The following is a 19,554-nucleotide window of genomic DNA, read 5'->3' as shown; positions in this document are numbered from 1 at the left end:
TTTTTTTTTTTCTGAGACAGAGTCTTGCTCTGTTGTCCAGGCTGGAGTGTAGTGGTGTAATCTTGGCTCACTGCAACCTCTACCTTCTGGGTTCAAACGATTCTCGTGCCTCAACCTCCCTTGTAGCTGGGACTACAGGCATGTGCCACCATGCCAGGCTAATTTTGTATTTTACTAGAGACGGGGTTTCACCATGTTGGTCAGGCTGATGGGATTACAGGCGTGAGCCGCTGTACCTGGCCCCCCTTCTTCTGGATGTGGCCCTCCTCCTTTCTGCCATGAGGATACTGGGCTAAATGGATGGGAGTCAGTGTCAGAACTGCGGGACAGACAGCGTGTTGTGGTGCAGCACATCCACCCACAAGTTCTTAGAGTAGATTCCCCTGGGGGGTGTCCTTGGCCTTACTGCCCACTGCTTCTTCCTCAGCCCTGTTTGTTTTATATCTGCCCAGCCTGTCCTGTTTTCATAGACAAGTCTGGGGAGGACCCCTGCTTCGGCTTCTCTGGGAATCTGGAAGGCATCCAGGAGCGAGGGAGCAGGACTTCCCACCCCTGTGACCTGTGGCTCCCAGTGTGTCCCCCTCTGGGCTGACCCATGTCTTGGGCTCCAGGTGGATCAGCTCAAGCTCAAGGTGAGTCGGCTGGAGGAAGAGTGTGCACTGCTGCGAAGGGCCAGAGGATCGCCTCCTGGGGCAGAAGAGAAGGAGAAGGAGAAGGAGAAGGAGAAGGAGAAGGAGCCGGACAACATGGACCTCGTCTCTGAGCTGCGTGCTGAGAACCAGCGGCTGATGGCATCGCTGCGGGAGCTGCAGGAGGGCCTGCAGCAGGTACCAGGGCCAGGGCTCGTGGGCACAGGCTGGGGGTGGTCAGGAGGGCCTGCAGCAGGTACCAGGGCCGAGGCTTGTGGGCATAGGCTGGGGGGGCGGTCAGGAGGAGCTGCAGCAGCTATCATGGCTGGGGTTCATGGACATGGAGTGGGGGTGGGGGTTAGACCCGGAAAACAGGCCCTCTTGCTGCTTGCTCATCCTCCCAAGGCCTGGAAAGCTGAGGATTTCAGAACCAGGGATCTGAGATCTGGATGGAGTCCCGGCAGCCTCTTGCCTGAAGCTCTGAGCTGAGGGCCCTTAGCACGTGGCTGTCCCTGGTTGTCTGGTCTGAGGTGTGTGAGCAGCCTCCAGGAGGTCCCCGAACTCCCTAAAACTGTCCACCTGATTTTGAGTGTGAGCATTTTTCTGGGGAAAGGGCCCCAGCTTTCATTTGATGTGTAGAGAGTGTGGTCTGGTGGTCCCAGAGCTTGCTTAGTGTCCTGTGACAGGTCAGTGGCAGGTCAGCAGCTACATGGGCCTGCCTCCTGGCCATTGTTCCACACAGGAAGTGGGGGATGGGAACCAGTGTGTTTCATGAGGTTGGGGCACTTGGCTGGAGTGTGGGTCTGGGGGCAAGATCTTGGGCCCAGGGTCTACCTGTATAGGCCAGGCTCAGCCCCTTGAAGACCCCTAATCATGGGGGTGGGAATAGGCCTTGGAAATGGCTGCGGTGTGCTGCCCCGGATGGTGGGTGAGGGCCAGAGCACACGTGTGTGCCTGGTGCTTGCTTAGGAATAAGATCCTGGCTGAATTTGTCCAGTCACACCCTCATCCACTTAGCTTATTAGCTTACTTGTACCCCAGATGCTCCCTGGAGGGTAGGTAGGGCTGGTGGGGCCACACCCACTCTGCCGAGGGGGAAACAGAGATCCAGAGAGGGTCAAGTCCCCAGGCCAGCATGGCAGAGCTGGTCAGGTGGTTTTGGAGGGCTGACAGCTGCGTGTCCCCTTCCTTCCCACGCCCAGGGTGGGCCCCGAGCCAGACCCTGAGGTGGCCCTGCCCTGTGATCCCCAGGAGGCAAGCCGGCCAGGGGCCCCGGGCTCCGAGCGCATCCTGCTGGACATCCTAGAGCATGACTGGCGGGAAGCGCAGGACAGCAGGCAGGAGCTGTGCCAGAAGCTGCATGCCGTGCAGGGGGAGCTGCAGTGGGCCGAGGAGCTGCGTGACCAGGTGGGGCCCTGCCCATGCCCTGCCTCTGGTGGGGGAGGGTGTCAGCCAGGGCCAGTGTGCTCACGCCTTCTCTGAGCATCCGCTTGACGCAGGCGCCTTACTGAGAACTGCGTTCGTTCGTTCGTTCTCAGATGTTGACGGAGGCACCCTTCTAGGCGCTTGGGATGCCGCAGTGAGCAAAACAAAGGTGCCTTTTCCTTTAGGGGGAACTCCAGCAGGGGAGACCGGCAGTATGTGAGACACACAGTCCCACGTCAACTGTTTCATGTAGCCAAAGGCGATGAGTACCGTGGGAGACACAGAGCTGGGGAAGGGGCCGGTTGCAGTTTCAGTGGGGAGGCCAAGGGTGGCCGGGTGGGTGAAATGATGATCATTCTTCTCATTTTACAGATTAGGCAGTTGAGGGCCCGTGAGGTAAAGTCAGTGGCTCAGACCACTCCACTGGGCAGGAGGGGACTTGCTATCGGGTCTCAGGCTCTTGGCTCTCACTGGCCCTCCTGGGCACCTGCTGGTTAGCTTTCGGGTGGTCCCCAGCCCTGTGGTCTGACCCTGCCCCCGTGCCACCCTCAGTACCTGCAGGAGATGGAAGACCTGCGGCTCAAGCACCGCACACTGCAGAAGGACTGTGACCTGTACAAGCACCGCATGGCCACTGTCCTGGCCCAGCTGGAGGAGATTGAGAAGGAGCGAGACCAGGTGAGCCCAGTCTGCTGCGTACGAGGCCCTGGGCCAGTTGCTGCTTCTCATATGGGAGGAGATGAGAAGCAATGGAGGGGACTAGAATGGTAGAAAGAGAGGTTAGCAGCTCCCTGGTGGGTTAGGACAGGGCACAAAGCCTGGGGGAACAGACAGGGGACCTGGAGCCCTTGAGATACCAACCTTACACCCTGGACCCACTGGCCTCGTCTGAGCTCCCATGGCAGTTGCAGAAGCTGGTCCTGGTGTCTTCATTTCCGAATATCCCTTGTTCTCTCCATCTCAAAGACAAGGCCAGTACAGAGGAGGTGCTTACAAATAGAAGCCGATGAAGAAATTCTCAAAAGTTTTGGCTCTCCGTCCCTGGATGACCCTTGTCTCCTGCCAAGGTTGTAGGGTGGGCTGAGGACCTCCGGCCAGTGTCACCAGGTTCCATGTGCAGTGGGTGAGGGCAGGAGGTTTTTGCTCTTGACCAAGTGTGAATCCCACTAGAGGAGTTGAAGTCTACATATTATTGTTATTATTATTATTACTTTTTGAGAGTGAGTCTAGCTCTGTTGCCCAGGCTGGAGTGCAATGGCGCGATCCCAGCTCACTGCGGTCTTCACCTCCCGGGTTCAAGTGATTCTCCTGCCTCAGCCTCCCAAGTAGCCGGTATTACAGGCATGCCCCCATGCCCGGCTAATTTTTGTATCTTTAGTAGAGACAGGGTCTCACCATATTCACCAGGCTGATCTTGAACTCCTGGGCTCAACTGATCCACCCACCTCAGCCTCCCAAAGTGCTGGGATTACAGGCGTGAGCCACCATGCCCAGCCGAAGTCTACCTATGAGAAATGCCCTCAGAATCCCCTGGCAAGCTTGAAAGTGCAAAATTGGGACTTCATTCTCCGGATGTTCTCATTCAGGTGGTCTGGGGTGGGCCCCAGGAATCTGCATTTTATGGGGCTGCCCTCAGCTCTCTCTGAGGCGTGGCTGTCAGGTCTGGACCATGGGTCTAGATCTAGAGCCCCTGGTCTCCACTGTGGATGCAATGGGCTGGGTTTGACTCCTGGCTTCCCCACCAACTGGGATGCTGGGAGTGAAGCCCCTGGCACTCAGCAGGTCTCGTGGAAAAGTTTTCATTTCTCCGTGAAACGGTGAGAGCCTGGATTCTGCAAATGGACTGCCCGATTTGAATCCCAGCGCTCTCTCTCCTGGCTTGGTTTCGCCAATCTGCAGAATGAGAATAATGATATTAATAGTATCTCACTAAGCCAGTTAGTATGAAGATATTTAAATGAGCTGATATTTAGCTCAGGGCCCGGCACACAGTGCTCAGTAAGTGATAGCTGCCGTTCTCCTTACTGTCCCCATTCTTCAAGTCATAGGCCAGGACAGCTGAGCCAGGGTAGCTCCTTCAGCTGCTGCCTCTCCTCCCCCAACCCTAGGCCATACAGAGCCGTGACCGGATCCAGTTGCAGTACTCACAGAGCCTCATTGAGAAGGACCAGTATCGCAAGCAGGTGCGGGGCCTGGAGGCAGAGCGGGATGAGCTGCTGACGACACTCACCAGCCTGGAGGGCACCAAGGCTCTGCTGGAGGTGCAGCTGCAGCGGGCCCAGGGTGGCACCTGCCTCAAGGTGAGCGGGTCAGGACTGTGGGAGTCCTGGTGGGAAGGCTGGGGTCCTGGCAGGAGCTCTTGGCCAGGGCTGGGAACGTGCCGGCCCTAGTGGGAGACCTCAGCCGGGGGAGGAAGCTCAGGGGAAGTGGTAAGAGCCCTCAGTTACGAGTGGGAACTTGAACCCAGGCTGGGCTGGGTGTGGGCTGGTGAGCAGGCAGGGGGCATGTTGGTCTCTGAGTTTCTGTGGTTGCTTCTGGGACACTAAGAATAGCTTGGAGCTGGTCTTTGCATTTAGCTGGGGAAAGCTGGCTGCCCGAAGGCCTGTGTGCTTGTTAGAATGCAAAGCCTGGGCCTCAGAGACCAGCTAGTCAGGACTAGCATGAGCCTAAGCATCCCTCAGAGAACAGCTGGTATAATCCTCTCATTGCACAGGGCCCAGAGAGGGTCAGGGGCTTGCCCAAGGCCACATAACCAACTGGCACTGGAGCTGGAGTCCCAGACCCATTGTAAATTGGATCGTGGTCCTCAGGCTGCTGCCGGGAGCTCTGCTTTTCCCTTTTTTTTTTTTTTTGAGATGGAATCTTGCTGTGTCACCCAGGTTAAAGCTGTTCTCGTCCCTCAGCCTCCCTAGTAGCTGGGATTGCAGGTGCCTGCCACAACGCCCAGCTAAGTTTTTTGTATTTTCAGTAGAGGTGGGGGTTTCACCATGTTGGCCAGGCTGGTTTCAAACTCCTAACCTCAACGGATCCTCCCGCCTCAGCCTTCCAAAGTGCTGGGTCCTGCTTTTTCTTTTTCTTTTTTTTCTTTTTTGAGACGGAGTCTCGCTCCGTCGCCTAGGCTGGAGTGCAGTGATGTGATCTCAGCTCACTGCAGGCTCCGCCCCTCCCTGGGTTCATGCCATTCTTCTGCCTCAGCCTCCCGAGTTGCTGGGACTACAGGAACCTGCCACCTCACCTGGCTAACTTTTTGTATTTTTAATAGAGACGATGTTTCACCGTGTTAGCCAGGATGGTCTTGATCTCCTGACCTCGTGATCCGCCTGCCTCGGCTTCCCAAAGTGCTGAGATTACAGGCATGAGCCACCGCGCCTGGCCCCAGCCTGCTTTTTCTTATTTTGAGTTGCCTGACGGTGAGCTCTGCAGGCTTGGTGTTTGAAGCACTGGAGCCCAGAGGAATATAGGAAAAGTCAGCATTAATCCATAACTTGTTTTTTTTAAACCCGCTGTGGCTTTTTTGCTGTCTGGTAAAGACAGAGTCCCTTTTCATGGCCAAGAGGCCCTGCAGATGGATTCCTTTTGTCCTCTCGCCTGATTCTGTGGGTTTCAGCCTTTCAACTGGAATGCATCACAGTCCTGCCTCAGGGCCTTTGCACATGCCGTTGATCTGCCTGGACCATCCCAACTGGACCTACTTAGTGCCTGTATACCCTTGAGTTCTCAGTTCCAACCACACTTTCTTTGGAGAGTACTTGGACTCCCAGGCTGGATGGGGTGTTTGTATGTTTTCCACACCCCAGGCACCTTCCTTTTGCTATCATCTCAGCTTGAGGCTATTTTGTTCACATGTCTGCTGGTTTACAGTTTGTCTCCCTGTCTAGGCTGTGAGCTCCCTGAGGACAGGGATCTGTCCCTGTGTTGGCACATGGCAGGTGCTCAGTAAAGGACTGTGGCTGGCCTGGGCCTAGCACTGCTCACCTCCTTCCTCCCCTCTCCCTCTTCCAGGCCTGTGCCTCCTCCCATTCCCTGTGCTCCAACCTCAGCAGCACTTGGAGCCTGAGCGAGTTCCCCTCCCCTCTGGGAGGCCCAGAAGCAACTGGGGAGGCCGCTGTCATGGGGGGACCTGAACCTCACAACTCGGTAAGACAACTGCCTCATCCCAAATAAGGGGGGACGCTGCTGTAGCATTATTACTAACGTAGAGAGTGCTTTCCGAAGGATCATTTCACAGGTGAGGACACTGAGGCTCAGGGAGGCCAAGTACTTTACTGAAGCTCACCCAGAACCATTTCCTTGCCAGGCCTGGGTGCCAGGAGGCCTGGGGAGCCACCCACACACTGTAATCTTGCAGACCCCATTCCTCTGCTCTGGGCCCTAGTTCTCATCTGTGGAATGGGCACAAACCAGGTGTGCTGAGGACTGGGGTGGTGCTGAGCAGTGGGGGTGACCCAGGCCCTGTCATGGCATTGCAGGAGGAAGCCACAGACAGTGAAAAGGAGATCAACCGGCTCTCCATCCTGCCTTTCCCCCCCAGTGCTGGCTCCATCCTCCGCCGGCAGCGTGAGGAGGACCCCGCACCCCCTAAGAGGTGAGATGGCTGGGGATAGCAGTAGACACTCAGGGAGGTGGGGCTGCTGTCTCCTGAACAGCCACCTCCCAGAATCTGCAATGCCAAAGTCAGGTCCAGGGAGTCACTTCCCTTTATTGCCCTCAGATGGCTGGAGCTCTGGAAACCCAGGCCCTGTGAGTCACAGGGGCGACCAAGGTTAGGGTTAAGACAAGGCCGATGGGCAGAGCGAACTCAGTCCTAGCCAAGCATCCTGGCAGGAGAGTCACTGGGGGTCAAGCCTCGAAGATCCTATACCCAAGGAGAGAAGCTTGATGGTTCAGGACTAGGGGGCATGGAGAATGTTTCAAGGTGTCAGGGACCTCGGGCAAGAAAGCCAGGTCTCAGGTTTGGGCATCAGCAGCAAATAGGGACCAGAAAATAGGGACCGAGGCGCACCCTCTGGTAACAAGACCAAGGGTGGGAGATAGCCTGCCTCCTGGGGCGCGATCCCTGTCACTGCTTTTCCCTGTAAGCAGCCCTTGATTTATTCCTTTACTGGTGAGAGGCTGGGCCTGGGAGGCTGTGGTCAGTATGGCCTCGGTCTGTGTGAATCTGTCCCAAGGAGGCATCTGATGAGGAGGTCATGGTTTAATTTAGGAGGCGTACCTGGGAGCCACAAACCACAAAGATGGCAAGTGAGGATGAGATGAGGGGTGAGAGATCAGGGGTGGCTTCCAGGAGGAGGTGGCATTGAAAGAGCTGGCTTTGAAGGGCATGCCAGGGCATTGTAGGTGGAACAACACCGGACAGAGGCTAGGACATTAACTTCTTGCCCTGTGAGTTTAGGGGAGCCAGGTGGCATGGATGCCTTGTACCTGGGATCCCGCCTTGAGTCTTGCCTGCATTTGCTTGGGGGCTGTGAGACCTTTCCCTGGTGTGGGGGCAGGAGGAGGGAACAGGGCAGAGTGCCCACTGTGCCTCACCTCCTACCCCCTCCCTGCCCTCTCTCTGCCCAGATCCTTCAGCAGCATGTCAGACATCACAGGTAACAGCCCTTGAGTTCCATGGGGAGAGATCCTCTGGGGAGGGGGAGGTGGCTTTGCAGTCCACCTGAAGCCTGCCACCTGCGCTACCCTTGGGCTGCATCCCCTTCCTTGAAGCCCCACCATGGCCCCTGCCAGGCAGGAAGGTTGTGCTTGGGAGGCCCCTGGGGGCTTTGGTTCCGGCCTCTCACCCTGAGCCCAGTCCTGGGCCTCACTCTTGTTCCTGGCTGTGATGTACGAGGCTCTTCAGTTCTGGGCCACCTTTCACCCTCTTCCGGGAAACTGCGGGGTCAGCCTGGTGGGCTCTGACCTGTCTCTGAGCCCAGTGGGTCTGATGTGTTCCTGGGACCTCCAACCTGCCAAGGCCTCTCGGGTCCTGGGCTGGAGGGGGTCAGCCCCGGTCGTGGACCCTGGCCATCCCTGTTTCCCAGTCCCAGACCCCTGAACCTTGTTCTTTTTCCCCAGGGAGTGTGACACTTAAGCCCTGGTCCCCTGGCCTCTCTTCATCCTCGTCCTCTGACAGTGTGTGGCCTTTGGGAAAGCCGGAAGGCCTCCTGGCTCGGGGCTGTGGCCTGGACTTCCTCAACAGGTACCGTAGCTGCCTGCGGTGGGTGGAGCTAGGGTGATTGCTTGAGAGGGGAACAGGAGTGAAGTGGGAGGAGCAACTGCCTCACCCCTGTTTTATGCAACTGTCGGAAGATTAAGGTCTGTAGACGCTGGCAGCCTTTGGATTCAGATCCTGCTGCTGCTCTTGATTGTCCATGTAACTTAGTCTGGTCCCTTCAACTCTGTGGGCCTCCGTTTCCTGAGTAGCTAAAGGGAGATCATGACCCGTTTTGCATGGAGGTCTTTTGAGGGCTCTGCTAACAGAAGCAAAGCACCCAGCTCTGCCAGGCACATAGCAGGTGCTTAGTGATAGTTGTCACTACAAGCTGTCCTTATCCCAATGTCCTGCCTGTCAGTCCCTTGGCTCTGAGTCCCTGGGACTGAGCCACCCAGCAAAGTTTCATGCTGTGGGTGGGCTTGGGTCTCCTCAGGAGCCCTGTGACTGGGCCAGCCACAGGCCCGTAACAGGAGTCACAAAGCCCATTAGCGCAGAGTGCACTGTAGGCGATGTGCTGTTGGTGTGGCCGGTGCGTGGCCGCTGTTCACACTTGCCAGTGTATCTAAGGAGGGGTGAGGCACAGCGGGGGCTGCACTGCCATTGTGGTCTTGGAACTCAGCTGTGAGGAGAGGGCAGGTAGGGAGAGCATCCGGTGACTGTGGAGGAGGAGTGAGGGGGAAGGGCGAAAATCAAGGCTTCCTGAGTCAGGCCGGGAAAGTGTGGACTTTGGCTTGTACACTCTGGGAAATGTGGGAGGGTTTAGTTATTAACTGCAAGGCCAGCTGCTGGCTGTTTTACAGCATGCTGTTTGTCCTGGGAGTAGGCATAATTACGATTATCTCTCTTCCATAGAGGAGGTAACTGGGGCTCAGAGAGGTTAAGCAACTTGCCCAGGGTCTCACAGTTGGGAAGTACCAGGTCTGGGTTCATAGTGACCTGATCAGATTTGGGTTTTGGAAAGGGCGTAGGAAACGTGAATTGTCAGCTCTGGAATGTGGGGGTGTTGGGTGCAGAGGGACGGGTCACACAGCAGATCAGTGCAGCATAGGACCAGGGCCTCTGGCCTCCGGAGCGGCTTTGTCAGGCCAGTGTCCGGGCCCTGCCCCCACCTGGTCCCCGGCAGTGGGCCCAGCGAGACATTGTTTTTGCCTGTGCAGGACGTGCTTCTCGGGGAAGGGGTGGAGGTGCCTCCCTTCCTGCTTGCCTCGGCCCTTCCTCCCTTCCTCCAGTTTGGGCTGCAGCAGGGGTCCTGGCTGCTGTCCAGGGGGCGCCAGCATGCAGCCAGGGAGCAGGAGCCTCTGTCCCAGCCCCGCCCAGGCCCCACGGTCACATGGGGCTACTTCTGCTGCCCATGCTGTTCCTGGGGAGGAGAGAGGATCCTGGGAAAGAACCCAGGCTGGGGAGGGCGCAGAGGTGGTGGACCGAGAGAGAGAGAGAGAGAGAGAGAGAGAGAGAGAGAGAGACAGAGACAGAGACAGAGAGAGAGAGAGAGAGGCGGACAGGTGGAGAGGGAGATGAGGGACCAGATAGGGCCCAGGTCTGGGCAACTTGCATGTCTCGTGGGGTTGTGTTGTGGTGAGGTGGGAAGAGCCGGCTTTGGTGCCAGCACTTGCTACTGTGGGACCTTGGGCAAGTCTCTGAATTTCCCAGTGCCTCAGTTTCCTGCTCTGTAAAATGGGCTCACATAGTGCCTGTCCCTTAGGGCCACTGTGGGGGTTCCAGTATCCCTTCTAGACTGCTTAGCACACTCAAAGTGGATGTCAGCATATGCTCGCGGTTAGCTATAATTATTGTCGCCATTGTTGTTTAACCCCCAGAGCAGCTCTGCAAGGCTGGAATTTTAACCTCGTTACACAAACCAGGACACTGAAGTGCAGAGACAGTTAGAAATTGGTCCCAAGGGCCGGGCGCGGTAGCTCAGGCGTGTAATCCCAGCACTTTGGGAGGCTGGGGCGGGCGGATCACGAGGTCAGGAGATCGAGACCATCCTGGCTAACACGATGAAACCCTGTCTCTACTAAAAACACAAAAAATTAGCTGGGCGTGGTGGTGGGCACCTGTAGTCCCAGCTCCTGGGGAGGCTGAGGCAGGAGAATGGCGTGAACCCGGGAGGCAGAGCTTGCAGTGAGCTGAGACTGTGCCACTGCACTCCAGCCTGGGCGACAGAGCGAGACTGTCTCAAAAAAAAAAAAAGAAATTGGTCCCAAGTCACAGGCCCCTCGGAGCTGGTTGGGGATTCCGATGTGCCTTCCCCCTGTCTCAGCTGCTGGAGATCTCACATCTGTGTTGTGTGCCCACTGTGTGCTGGGCACTATGTTAGGCATTTTCTCTCCTCTTTCCCATTTCCTGCCCATCTCTTGCCCTCAGCCTCTGCCCTGTCCTTCCCAGCTCCTGGAGCCTGAGTGCCGGGAGGGGATGGTGGATAGTGGGGGGCTGGGGCAGGCAGAGGGATGGACTGACAGATAGCCAGGTGGGGGACAGCAAGGGAGAGCTCATGGGGCAAGTGAGGTGCTGGGTGAGAGGGGCAGGGCATGGAGAGCACTGGAGGGTTTCGGGGTGCTGTCTCCCCAGCATAGCCCCGCCACTGCCCCAGCTCGCTCACGTGGCCCTAGGGGATCTCTGGCACTTTCTGTCTTTGCAAAGAGAAGATTCCCATAAGTCATTGCCTGGCTCCATGGCCTACTAGCTGTGCCATTCTTGGCAAGTTAACTTTCCTGTGCTTCAGTTTCCCTTAACCATCGGGTTGTCAGGAGGATTGACTGAGGTGATCTGTGTGGCATGCTTCAGTCTAAGCATCAGGTCCCTGACCTGGTACCAAGCAGGCATGCAGACTACTCAGAGATCTTCCCATGGGGCCCTGGGGGACACTCACTGAGGCCATGTGGCCCGTCACTGCTCAGAGCTGGCAGAGCTGGCAGACTTGCCCCATTCCTGTCTGCCTGTGACCTGACCTGACTTGGGGCGGGTGGCCGGGAGCTGGTGGCTAGGGACACCGTGCTTCCTAGCACTCCACAGGCAGCCAGTTGGTCAGCCAGTCCCAGGAGCGGGGAGCAGGTAGCCCCTCTCCCTGCTGTGTTATTTCTCTACCCCTCCTGCTTGTCTCTGCCCCTCCTGCTTGTCTCTACCCCTCCTGCTTGTCTCTACCCCTCCTGCTTGTCTCTACCCCTCCTGCTTCTCTACTCTCCTCCTGCTTGTCCTCTACTTCCTCCTGCTGAGTGCGGGGTGTCTGGGAGGGACCCTATCTGGACCGTTGCTCCCTGTCAGCCCCCTAGGTGGGCTCTGCAGACTATGAGGATCGGGATGTGGTATTTCCTGATTCTACGATCTCAGAGAAGTCGCTGGTCCTTTTGAGAGGTTGCAAGGTGTCCTGAGGAGCGGGTGCCTGACTGGGTCTCAGGGATTCTGTTAGGAGTTTGCATAGAAGCCTGAAAAACCTTGGTCAAGGCTGGGTCACCTTGATAGGCGTGCATTGCAAGAGGGGAGGGGTAGGAGGGGAGGCGATGTATAGTGGGTGGGGTGGGTGTGGGTGGCGGAAGAGCCTGGGGCTCGCTGTCTCACTGCCTCTGGTCTGGAGCCGTGATGGTCAGTTGCTGTGGGTTGAAACAGGTGGGATCGAGGCGAGAGAGTGATTTGTTATTGAATGTACACCTTGGTACCAGTCAATGTCTAGTTTTTGACAGAGCACTTTTTGTTTAGTGTCTCTGGGCCCTGTTCTTGAGAGCGCCTATGTCTAGAACTCAGCGAGTAGCCAGGGAGGGGTAGGTGGAGCTGAGGCTCAGCGGCTGGAGCGGTCCTGGCATTTGACCCCAGATTTCCTGCTGGCTGCCCGTGTGCTGTGCTTCTCAGCCTCATCTGACCACAACCCACAGTGAGAGAAACCTGGTACATCACTCCTGGAACAAAAGGTCATGAGATAATTAATTGGATTGTACCTGGGTGCGGAGGAGGTGGGGATGCCTTGTACGTTTCTATTCCAGTCGCATTATCTAGCGTTGTTGCCATCACAACCAGTGAATTTGTCAACACCCACTATAGTGGCCAGTGTCCTGCAGTTTTTGGAGGCCTCCAGAGCTTCCTCTGGTTTTCCCCGCTCCCTGCATTATCTTTAATCATGTTCCCCCCCGCCTACACCTCACAGAGGGCAGGGGTCCATTGCAGCCTCATGTTTAGGCATACAGTAATATGCTCGAGCAACTCGGTTCATTTTGCCCAGAGCTAAGGTTATTCTAGTTTGCCCTGGGTTGTGGGAGCGGATTTGTGGCTTCCAGCCTACTACAGCCCAGTGGCTCAGCATTAATGCCAGGTCCGGGGTTCTCAGGCCCTGTCAACCTTCCACTGCCACCTCGATGCAGCCAGACATTAGCACGAAGATTGCTCCCACGCCTGCATTCTGCACCAGTCCCTCTCGGCCTGGCTCTGTGTCTTACCTGAGGGGGCGGGGCTGCTCCCCAGCGGTGCTGATTGGGTGAAGGTTCTTGCAGCCTCGCCCTCCCCAGGCTGGCAGCAGGGGGCAGTGCAGCTGTGTCTGGGCTGCAGCTCCTGGGGTGGATGGAGATGCTTTGCCCTGCTGCCTCTCCAGCCAGCACACCTGCTGACCTTGGTCTCCCCACCTCCTCCAGGCCAAGCTGTCTGGTAGGGGACTTTGGGTCCATTTGTCTCTGAGCCTGGCCACAGGGCCTCACCTTTTCTCATCCAGGGACAGGCAGAAACCTACCATGAAGGGGATTTTGGTGACGTCTTAACTGTCAGTGGTCCCCCTACCCATGGGAGGAAAACCAGACACCTCTGTTCCACACCCTCCAAAGGGTGGCTCCAGCTTGCCTTTCCTGGGAGCTGCTTCCCAGGATGTAAAATGAGAATTAGTTCAAGGAGCTCAGCATGGTGTCTGGTGCATGGAAAGCACCCAGGAAGTGTTCGCTGCTATTGTTGTTATTAAATTCTTCCACACATCGTGTGTTCTGTTCTCCACACCTTTGCTTTGATATATTCCTTCAGCCTGGAACTCCAGTTCCTCCATCTGTCACCAAAGTGCGTCTATTCTTCACCAGTGTGTAGCCCAGGTACTTCTTCCGTGGGAAGCTTCTCTCTGCTTCTATGGCTGGTTGTAACCACCTTCACATCTGTGCCACGTGCTAATGGCGACCTCCCTCCTCAGACTGTGAGCATAACAAGCGTTTTTTTTTTTTTTTTTTTTTTTTGAGACAGAGTATCACTCTTGTTGCCCAGGCTGGAGTGCAGTGGCATGGTCTCGGCTCACTGCAACCTCTGCCTCCTGGGTTCAAGCAATTCTTCTGCCTCAGCCTCCCGAGTAGCTGGAATTACAGGCACCTGCCACCACACCTCGCTAATTTTTTTGTATTTTTGGTAGAGATGGGGTTTCACTGTGTTGGCCAGGCTGGTCTCGAACTCCTGACCTCGTGATCCACCTGCCTTGGCCTCCCAAAGTGCTGAGATTACAGGCGTGAGCCACCGTGCCCGGCTGTATAACAAGCTTTTATTAGTCATCCGCTATGTGCCAGACACTGGGTTTGGTGCCAAGGATACAGAGCGTAACAGTATAGAAGTTTGGTCCTGGAGGCGTTCGTTCTGATGGAGGAAACGAAAGGGCCGTGGCAAGGCAAAGTTGGAATGCTCCTGTGGCAGGCTCCACTGCACTGTGTGCCCATGTCCAGGAGAGAGGCTGCTTGTGACTTGAGCTTTGAAGGATGGTCAACATTTCCCAGGTGGAGAAGGCAAGGAAGGGCATTCCAGGCAGAGGGCGCAGAAGATGGAGAGGCCTGGGGGTGGGAGTCATGGCATATTTGGGAAATGGAATCACTGTGGTTTTCCAAGAATGCTGAACTGAATCCAAGTACTGACTGGATTCTAATTCTCGTCTCCTTTCTCCCTTCTCAGGTCTCTGGCTATTCGGGTGTCTGGCCGGAGCCCCCCAGGGGGCCCAGAGCCGCAGGACAAGGGACCAGATGGACTGTCGTTTTATGGGGACAGATGGTCTGGGGCTGTGGTGCGCAGGGTGCTGTCTGGGCCTGGGTCCGCCAGGATGGAACCAAGAGAGGTGAGGCCCCGCCTCCTGAGCTGGGGGGCGGGGTCAGTGCTTTGGCCTGGGCTGGACACCCCCAAATTGGTGGATCAAGATCACTGGGCGGAGCTTCTGGGGATTGGCCAAAGTAGAAGCGGGCTGTGATTAGCTCTGGTTGCCCGCTCAGCCAGGGTTAATTGAAGTCTGATTTGGGTGGGGACTGGGAGGTGGAGCCAACTGACAGCACCTTACATCCCTGCACTTCAAGTCGGATGAGCTGGGTGGGTTGGGGAGTCCTGTGGATGGAGGCGGGTCTGACTGGGCTGGGCATGGCAGTTTCTGAGGGGGCGCTATCTGAGTTGTGAGGCATGATCATCCCCACACCCGGTCTTCCTCCAGTCCCTGGGCTGCTCTGCTCTCAGTCTCACTTCTTTCCCTCCCTGCCTGGGTTTTCTCCCAGCAAAGGGTGGAAGCTGCTGGTCTGGAGGGGGCATGCCTGGAAGCCGAGGCCCAGCAGAGAACCTTGCTCTGGAACCAGGGATCCACCCTCCCCTCCCTGATGGACTCGAAGGGTAAGTCTGCCTTGGGAGTTGGAGCTGATGGCCCGAGAGGGGTCCACTAACCCGTGGTGCATGGGGGCAGGGGGATCAAGGACCGGAGAAGGGACCAGCCTTGCCCCAATTTCCGTTCTCCTGGCTCCCCTGCTGCTGACGCCTCCTTCTGTCTGTCCTTGTGCTCTTTCTCTCTGTCTCCCTCTGTAAGCAGCTTACAGAAAAGGAGCACTGCATTAGGAGTCCAGAGACCTGGGTTTGAGTCCTGGCTCTCCTCCTAGAAGGCACTGGCCTTGGGCAAGTCCCTGCTCCCTCTGGACCTAAGTCTCTCATTCTAAGAAGGGGAAGGTGAAGTCCTGGGAGCTCAGGCCTCGAGAGGGCCATAGGCCACCGAAGCCGATCCTGGACCTCACCATCCTCCTCTTGTCCTCCTTGTTGCCCCTTGCCCCATCCATGCCCAGCTTGCCAGTCCTTCCACGAGGCCCTAGAAGCCTGGGCAAAGGGGCCAAGTGCTGAGCCCTTCTACATTCGTGCCAACCTCACCCTGCCTGAGAGGTCAGATCCCCATGCCCTTTGTGTGAAAGCCCAAGAGATCCTTCGGCTGGTGGACCCGGCTTACAAGCGGAGGCAGGAATGGTTCTGCACCCGGGTTGACCCCCTCACTCTGCGGGACCTGGATCGGGGCACCGTGCCCAATTATCAGAGGTGATGCAGAGCCAGGAGCTGGGGATGGGGTCCTCCTGGGAGCCAGGGCCCAGATGGGGGTGCTCTTCCTCCTCCCGCAGTTCCTCACTATCCTCTGGGACAGGGCGGGGGATTCGAGGAGAAGAGATGAGGTGCTTTCCTTCTTCCTACACACATGATGTCACTCCCTCCCACAGAGCCCAGCAGCTCCTAGAAGTTCAGGAGAAATGCCTGCCCTCCAGCCGGCACCGAGGCCCCCGCAGTAATGTGAGCACAGCTGGGCGGGAAGTGGGTGGGGGGGCCCCAAGGGTGGAGCCCAAAAGGGAGCTAGCAGGCTCTGTTCTCTGGTAACCTAGGAAGACACGCCCTCCCTCCTTCCCTGGTGATTTAATTGGTCATCTACTATGTGCCCAGCAAGCAGAACAGCAGAGCTCACCGTCCGGGGTAGTTTAGAGATGAAATGAGGTAAAGTGTGCCTAGTACTCAGGAGTACCCCTGGCACATTTGACAGGCCGGGCACGGTGGTTCACGCCTATAATCCCAGCACTTTGGGAGGCTGAGGCGGGCGGATCACAAGGTCAGGAGATCAAGATCATCCTGGCTAACATGATGAAACCCTGTCTCTACTAAAAATATGAAAACAAAATTAGCCAGACATTGTGGTGGGCACCTGTAGTCCCAGCTACTTGGGAGGCTGAGGCGGGAGAATAGTGTGAACCTGGGAGACGGAGCTTGCAGTGAGCCGAGATCACGTCACTACACTCCAGCCTGGGCGACAGGGCGAGATTCCGTCTCAGAAAAACCCAAAAAACAAAAAACAGCCGTCACGTACCCTTTTCCAACGCCTGGATGGTGGCTGGGCTACATGGCCAGCCCTGCTGTGCACAAGGGCAAGTGAGGCTCAGAGCCATCAGATAAAGGAAGAGCAGGGCCCCAGCCAGGCAGCCTGCATTCGACCCCAGCTCTGCCACTATCAGTTGTGTGACTGGACAATCACCTGAACCTTCCTTAAGGCTGTTTCCCTATCTGTAAACTGCGGGGGTTGCACTGCCTCTCAGGCTGTGTGCATGGCGGGAGATGGCCTCTGTGAGTTATTGCCCCTCAAGGGCTTAGTGAGTGTTTGTCATGTCGTAGGCATTCGAGACCTGTCAGATGTCGTTATTGGTTTCATTAATGTTCCCACCAAGGTCCCATTGCTAATTCATTGGAAGAGACCCTAAAGTTTGCCTCGTATGTGACATTTGGTTCCTCTTGGTCTCTGGGCCTCAGTCTCCCCATCTGTAACTTGGGGGTTAGACCTAAGGCTCCTCCACCGGGCTCAGACGGGCTGGTTTCCTGGGGCCACAGGGATGGTTGCTCTCATCTGCCTGGGGGACTGCGCTGGGCCGGGGAGGGGCAGGAGAGGGCCTGGTTGAGGAGGACATCTTTGTTGACCCAGGCTCTTCCAGCAAGCCTAGACCACAGTGGCTGGGGGGTCCACTCTGCCAGGGGTCCCCTTTCCTCCTCTCTCCCTGAGCAGGCAGGGCTGAGCTCTCAGATGCTCCTCTCTCCCTGAGCGGGCGGGGCTGAGCTCTCAGATGCTCCTCTCTCCCTGCACCCTCCCAGCTGAAGAAGAGAGCCCTGGACCAACTGCGGTTGGTGAGGCCCAAGCCCATGGGGGCGCCCGCAGGGGACTCGCCAGAGCAGCTGCTGCTGGAGCCCTGTGCAGGTGAGTGCGCGGGGGCAAAGCTGTATCCGTGTTGCTCCCGGTGTCCAGGGATGTGTGCGGCTGGGTGTCCTTTAGCTTGGGTGGCCTCTTTGGCCTGGAAGGGCCTGTTGTGAGGGTTCCAACAGGGGTGGGGGTCATGCTGGTGACCTGAGAGACAAGACCACCCTGCTGCCATAGTGATCGCCAAGGTTGAGGGAGACCCTGTGGGGAGGTGCATGTAGGCATGACTGTGACTGTGGGTTCGGACAAACATGGGCTTGTTCTTGTCTGGCAGAGTGTGTGTAGTGGTGGGTGCTTTGAGGACCCAGGGGGGTTCCCGGAGGCAGTAGGGTGAGGTCTTAGGCCAGACAGGGAGAAGGGGCTGTGGGAGCTCAGATGAGGGAGTAGTAAATCTGGGGCAAGAGGAGTGGGTAGTTAGGGAAGACTTCCTGGAAGAGAGGGAGTTTCCACTGGGGCCTTCAAAGATAAAGAGGAGTTTGTTCCAGGCAGAAGGCACAGAGGCATGGCTGTGTGTGGTGTGTTTGGAAGGTCTTGGGTACAGCAGGTGAGTATTGAGCACCAGCTCTGTCAGGCATTGGGGATGTGACTGTCCCTGCCCTCATGGAGCTTGCCGTCTAACTTGGGGGTAGAGGGTCAGATAATCCCACCTGTGAACACAATTAGAGAGTGTGAGGTGTGCAGTGGAGGAGAACCGGGGGCCATGGGGCACATGCCAGGGGCCCTGCTGTCTGGGGACCAGGGAAGGTGTGACCTAGGCTCTGAAGGGAGGGCAAGGGTTAACTGGACTGAGTGGTGCAGGGGTGGGGCTTTGGGCAGCCTCAGGGCATGCAAAGGCCCTGTGGTTGGAGGCAGCTGAGAGTGGAGGTGGTGGTGTGGGGTCAGTGGCTAGCAGCCTCCCCAGGCTCTCAGGCAGGACTGCATCACCTACGTGGGGGTTGTGGTTTTTATTCCAGAGAATTTGGGAAGTCACTGGTGTGTTGAAAGCAAGGGAGTTAACATGATCTGATTTGCTTTTTAAAGCCTCTCTCGCTGCTGGGTGGAGAATGACCTGTAGGGGGCAGGGATGAGGCAGACAATCAGGGAGGAGCCTACTGTAGGTCCTACTAAGGGTGTGTGTGTGTGTGCGTGTGTGTGTGTGTGTGTGTGTGTGTGTGTGTGTAGGAGGAGCAGCAGCAGGACTTAGGAAGGGATGGGTGGCGGTGTGGGTTTTGGGGTATCAAGGAGCTGGTATGCTGTCTGCCTGTGCCCTTATCTCTTCTGCGCCCCTCCCCTGCCACAGAGCCAGAGCGGAGCCTCAGACCCTACAGTTTGGTGCGGCCGCTGCTGGTGTCTGCCCTGCGGCCCGTGGTGCTGTTGCCTGAGTGCCTGGCGCCCCGGCTCATCCGCAACCTGCTAGACCTGCCCAGCTCCCGGCTGGACTTCCAAGTGTGCCCAGCGGGTGAGACCATGTGCCGTGGAGGGGAGGGCTGGGGGGCCCTCTGGGCAGCTGGGCCCATGGCCCCTTCATCTCTCCCTCTCCACTCCCTGTGCAGAGAGCCTCTCTGGGGAGGAACTGTGCCCATCCTCAGCGCCTGGAGCCCCCAAGGCTCAGCCTGCCTCCCCTGGGCTGGGCAGCAGGATCCGGGCCATCCAGGAGTCTGTTGGGAAGGTGGGTGCTGAGGGCTGGTCTGGGGTGCTCAGAGAGGTGGCCCAGAGCGGGAGCTGCTATTCTGGGCTTGAGCGCTGGCGTCTGAGTGCGGGCCATGCTCTTGCTGCTCACTGGCAGGGTGGCCCTGGGCAAGTCCTTTCCCTCCTGTGGCCCTCAGTTTCCTCACCTGTGGCCTGGGTGTGTGGGGGGCAGTTGACTGCATGTGGGCCCCCCTTGCGGTGTCCGGCTGACACAGCTCACCTACATGTCCTTGTCGCTGAACTTGCCACTCTCCTGGGAGCTGGCGGTTGGCTGGTGGGTGGAGGGTGGTGGGTGGGTTTGGGTCAACTTCATCCTCTGGATGGGGAGGTCTGGGTCCTGAGGGGGAGGTCTATCTCCAGGTCGCCCCATGAGCCCAGGCTTCTTGTCTGTCCTGTTGGGCTCCTTCCTCGTTGCCAGGGTTCCTCTGGGTGGGGAGGCAGGACTTGCATCTGGGAAGGCGGTGATAGGGGACCCTTCTGGGAGCAGAGCGTGGGAGGCTGATGTCTCTGGCCCAAGAGTACAGTGTGGCCTCGATCTTCCAAGCAGAAGCACTGCCTGCTGGAGCTGGGCGCTCGGGGTGTGCGGGAGCTGGTGCAGAATGAGATCTACCCCATCGTCATCCATGTGGAGGTGACTGAGAAGAATGTCAGGGAAGTCAGGTGAGGCGGGTGGGTGG

At 57.4% G+C, this 19,554-nt stretch overlaps 1 protein-coding gene across 1 annotated transcript in view; it reads left to right on the top strand.

The window, feature by feature from the left end:
• CARD10 (caspase recruitment domain family member 10) overlaps nucleotides 1–19,554 on the top strand; it is a 30,189-nt gene that overhangs the window by 9,138 nt on the left and 1,497 nt on the right. Inside the window, exons 5-20 of the mRNA XM_017848227.1 lie at nucleotides 612–827; nucleotides 1,881–2,036; nucleotides 2,607–2,732; nucleotides 4,163–4,354; nucleotides 6,057–6,191; nucleotides 6,524–6,639; nucleotides 7,617–7,645; nucleotides 8,109–8,232; nucleotides 14,143–14,302; nucleotides 14,727–14,838; nucleotides 15,279–15,522; nucleotides 15,699–15,768; nucleotides 17,107–17,209; nucleotides 18,489–18,647; nucleotides 18,742–18,857; nucleotides 19,425–19,537. Of these exons, the coding sequence (XP_017703716.1) occupies nucleotides 612–827; nucleotides 1,881–2,036; nucleotides 2,607–2,732; nucleotides 4,163–4,354; nucleotides 6,057–6,191; nucleotides 6,524–6,639; nucleotides 7,617–7,645; nucleotides 8,109–8,232; nucleotides 14,143–14,302; nucleotides 14,727–14,838; nucleotides 15,279–15,522; nucleotides 15,699–15,768; nucleotides 17,107–17,209; nucleotides 18,489–18,647; nucleotides 18,742–18,857; nucleotides 19,425–19,537 (2,171 nt within the window). The remainder of the gene's footprint in view (nucleotides 1–611; nucleotides 828–1,880; nucleotides 2,037–2,606; nucleotides 2,733–4,162; nucleotides 4,355–6,056; nucleotides 6,192–6,523; nucleotides 6,640–7,616; nucleotides 7,646–8,108; nucleotides 8,233–14,142; nucleotides 14,303–14,726; nucleotides 14,839–15,278; nucleotides 15,523–15,698; nucleotides 15,769–17,106; nucleotides 17,210–18,488; nucleotides 18,648–18,741; nucleotides 18,858–19,424; nucleotides 19,538–19,554) is intronic.

Source organism: Rhinopithecus bieti, unplaced genomic scaffold (genome assembly GCF_001698545.2).
Source record: "Rhinopithecus bieti isolate Rb0 unplaced genomic scaffold, ASM169854v2 scaffold_2408, whole genome shotgun sequence".
Lineage (NCBI taxonomy): Eukaryota > Metazoa > Chordata > Mammalia > Primates > Cercopithecidae > Rhinopithecus > Rhinopithecus bieti.
The sequence above is the reverse complement of the archived record's forward strand: the minus strand, read 5'-3'. Positions and strand labels throughout refer to the sequence as shown.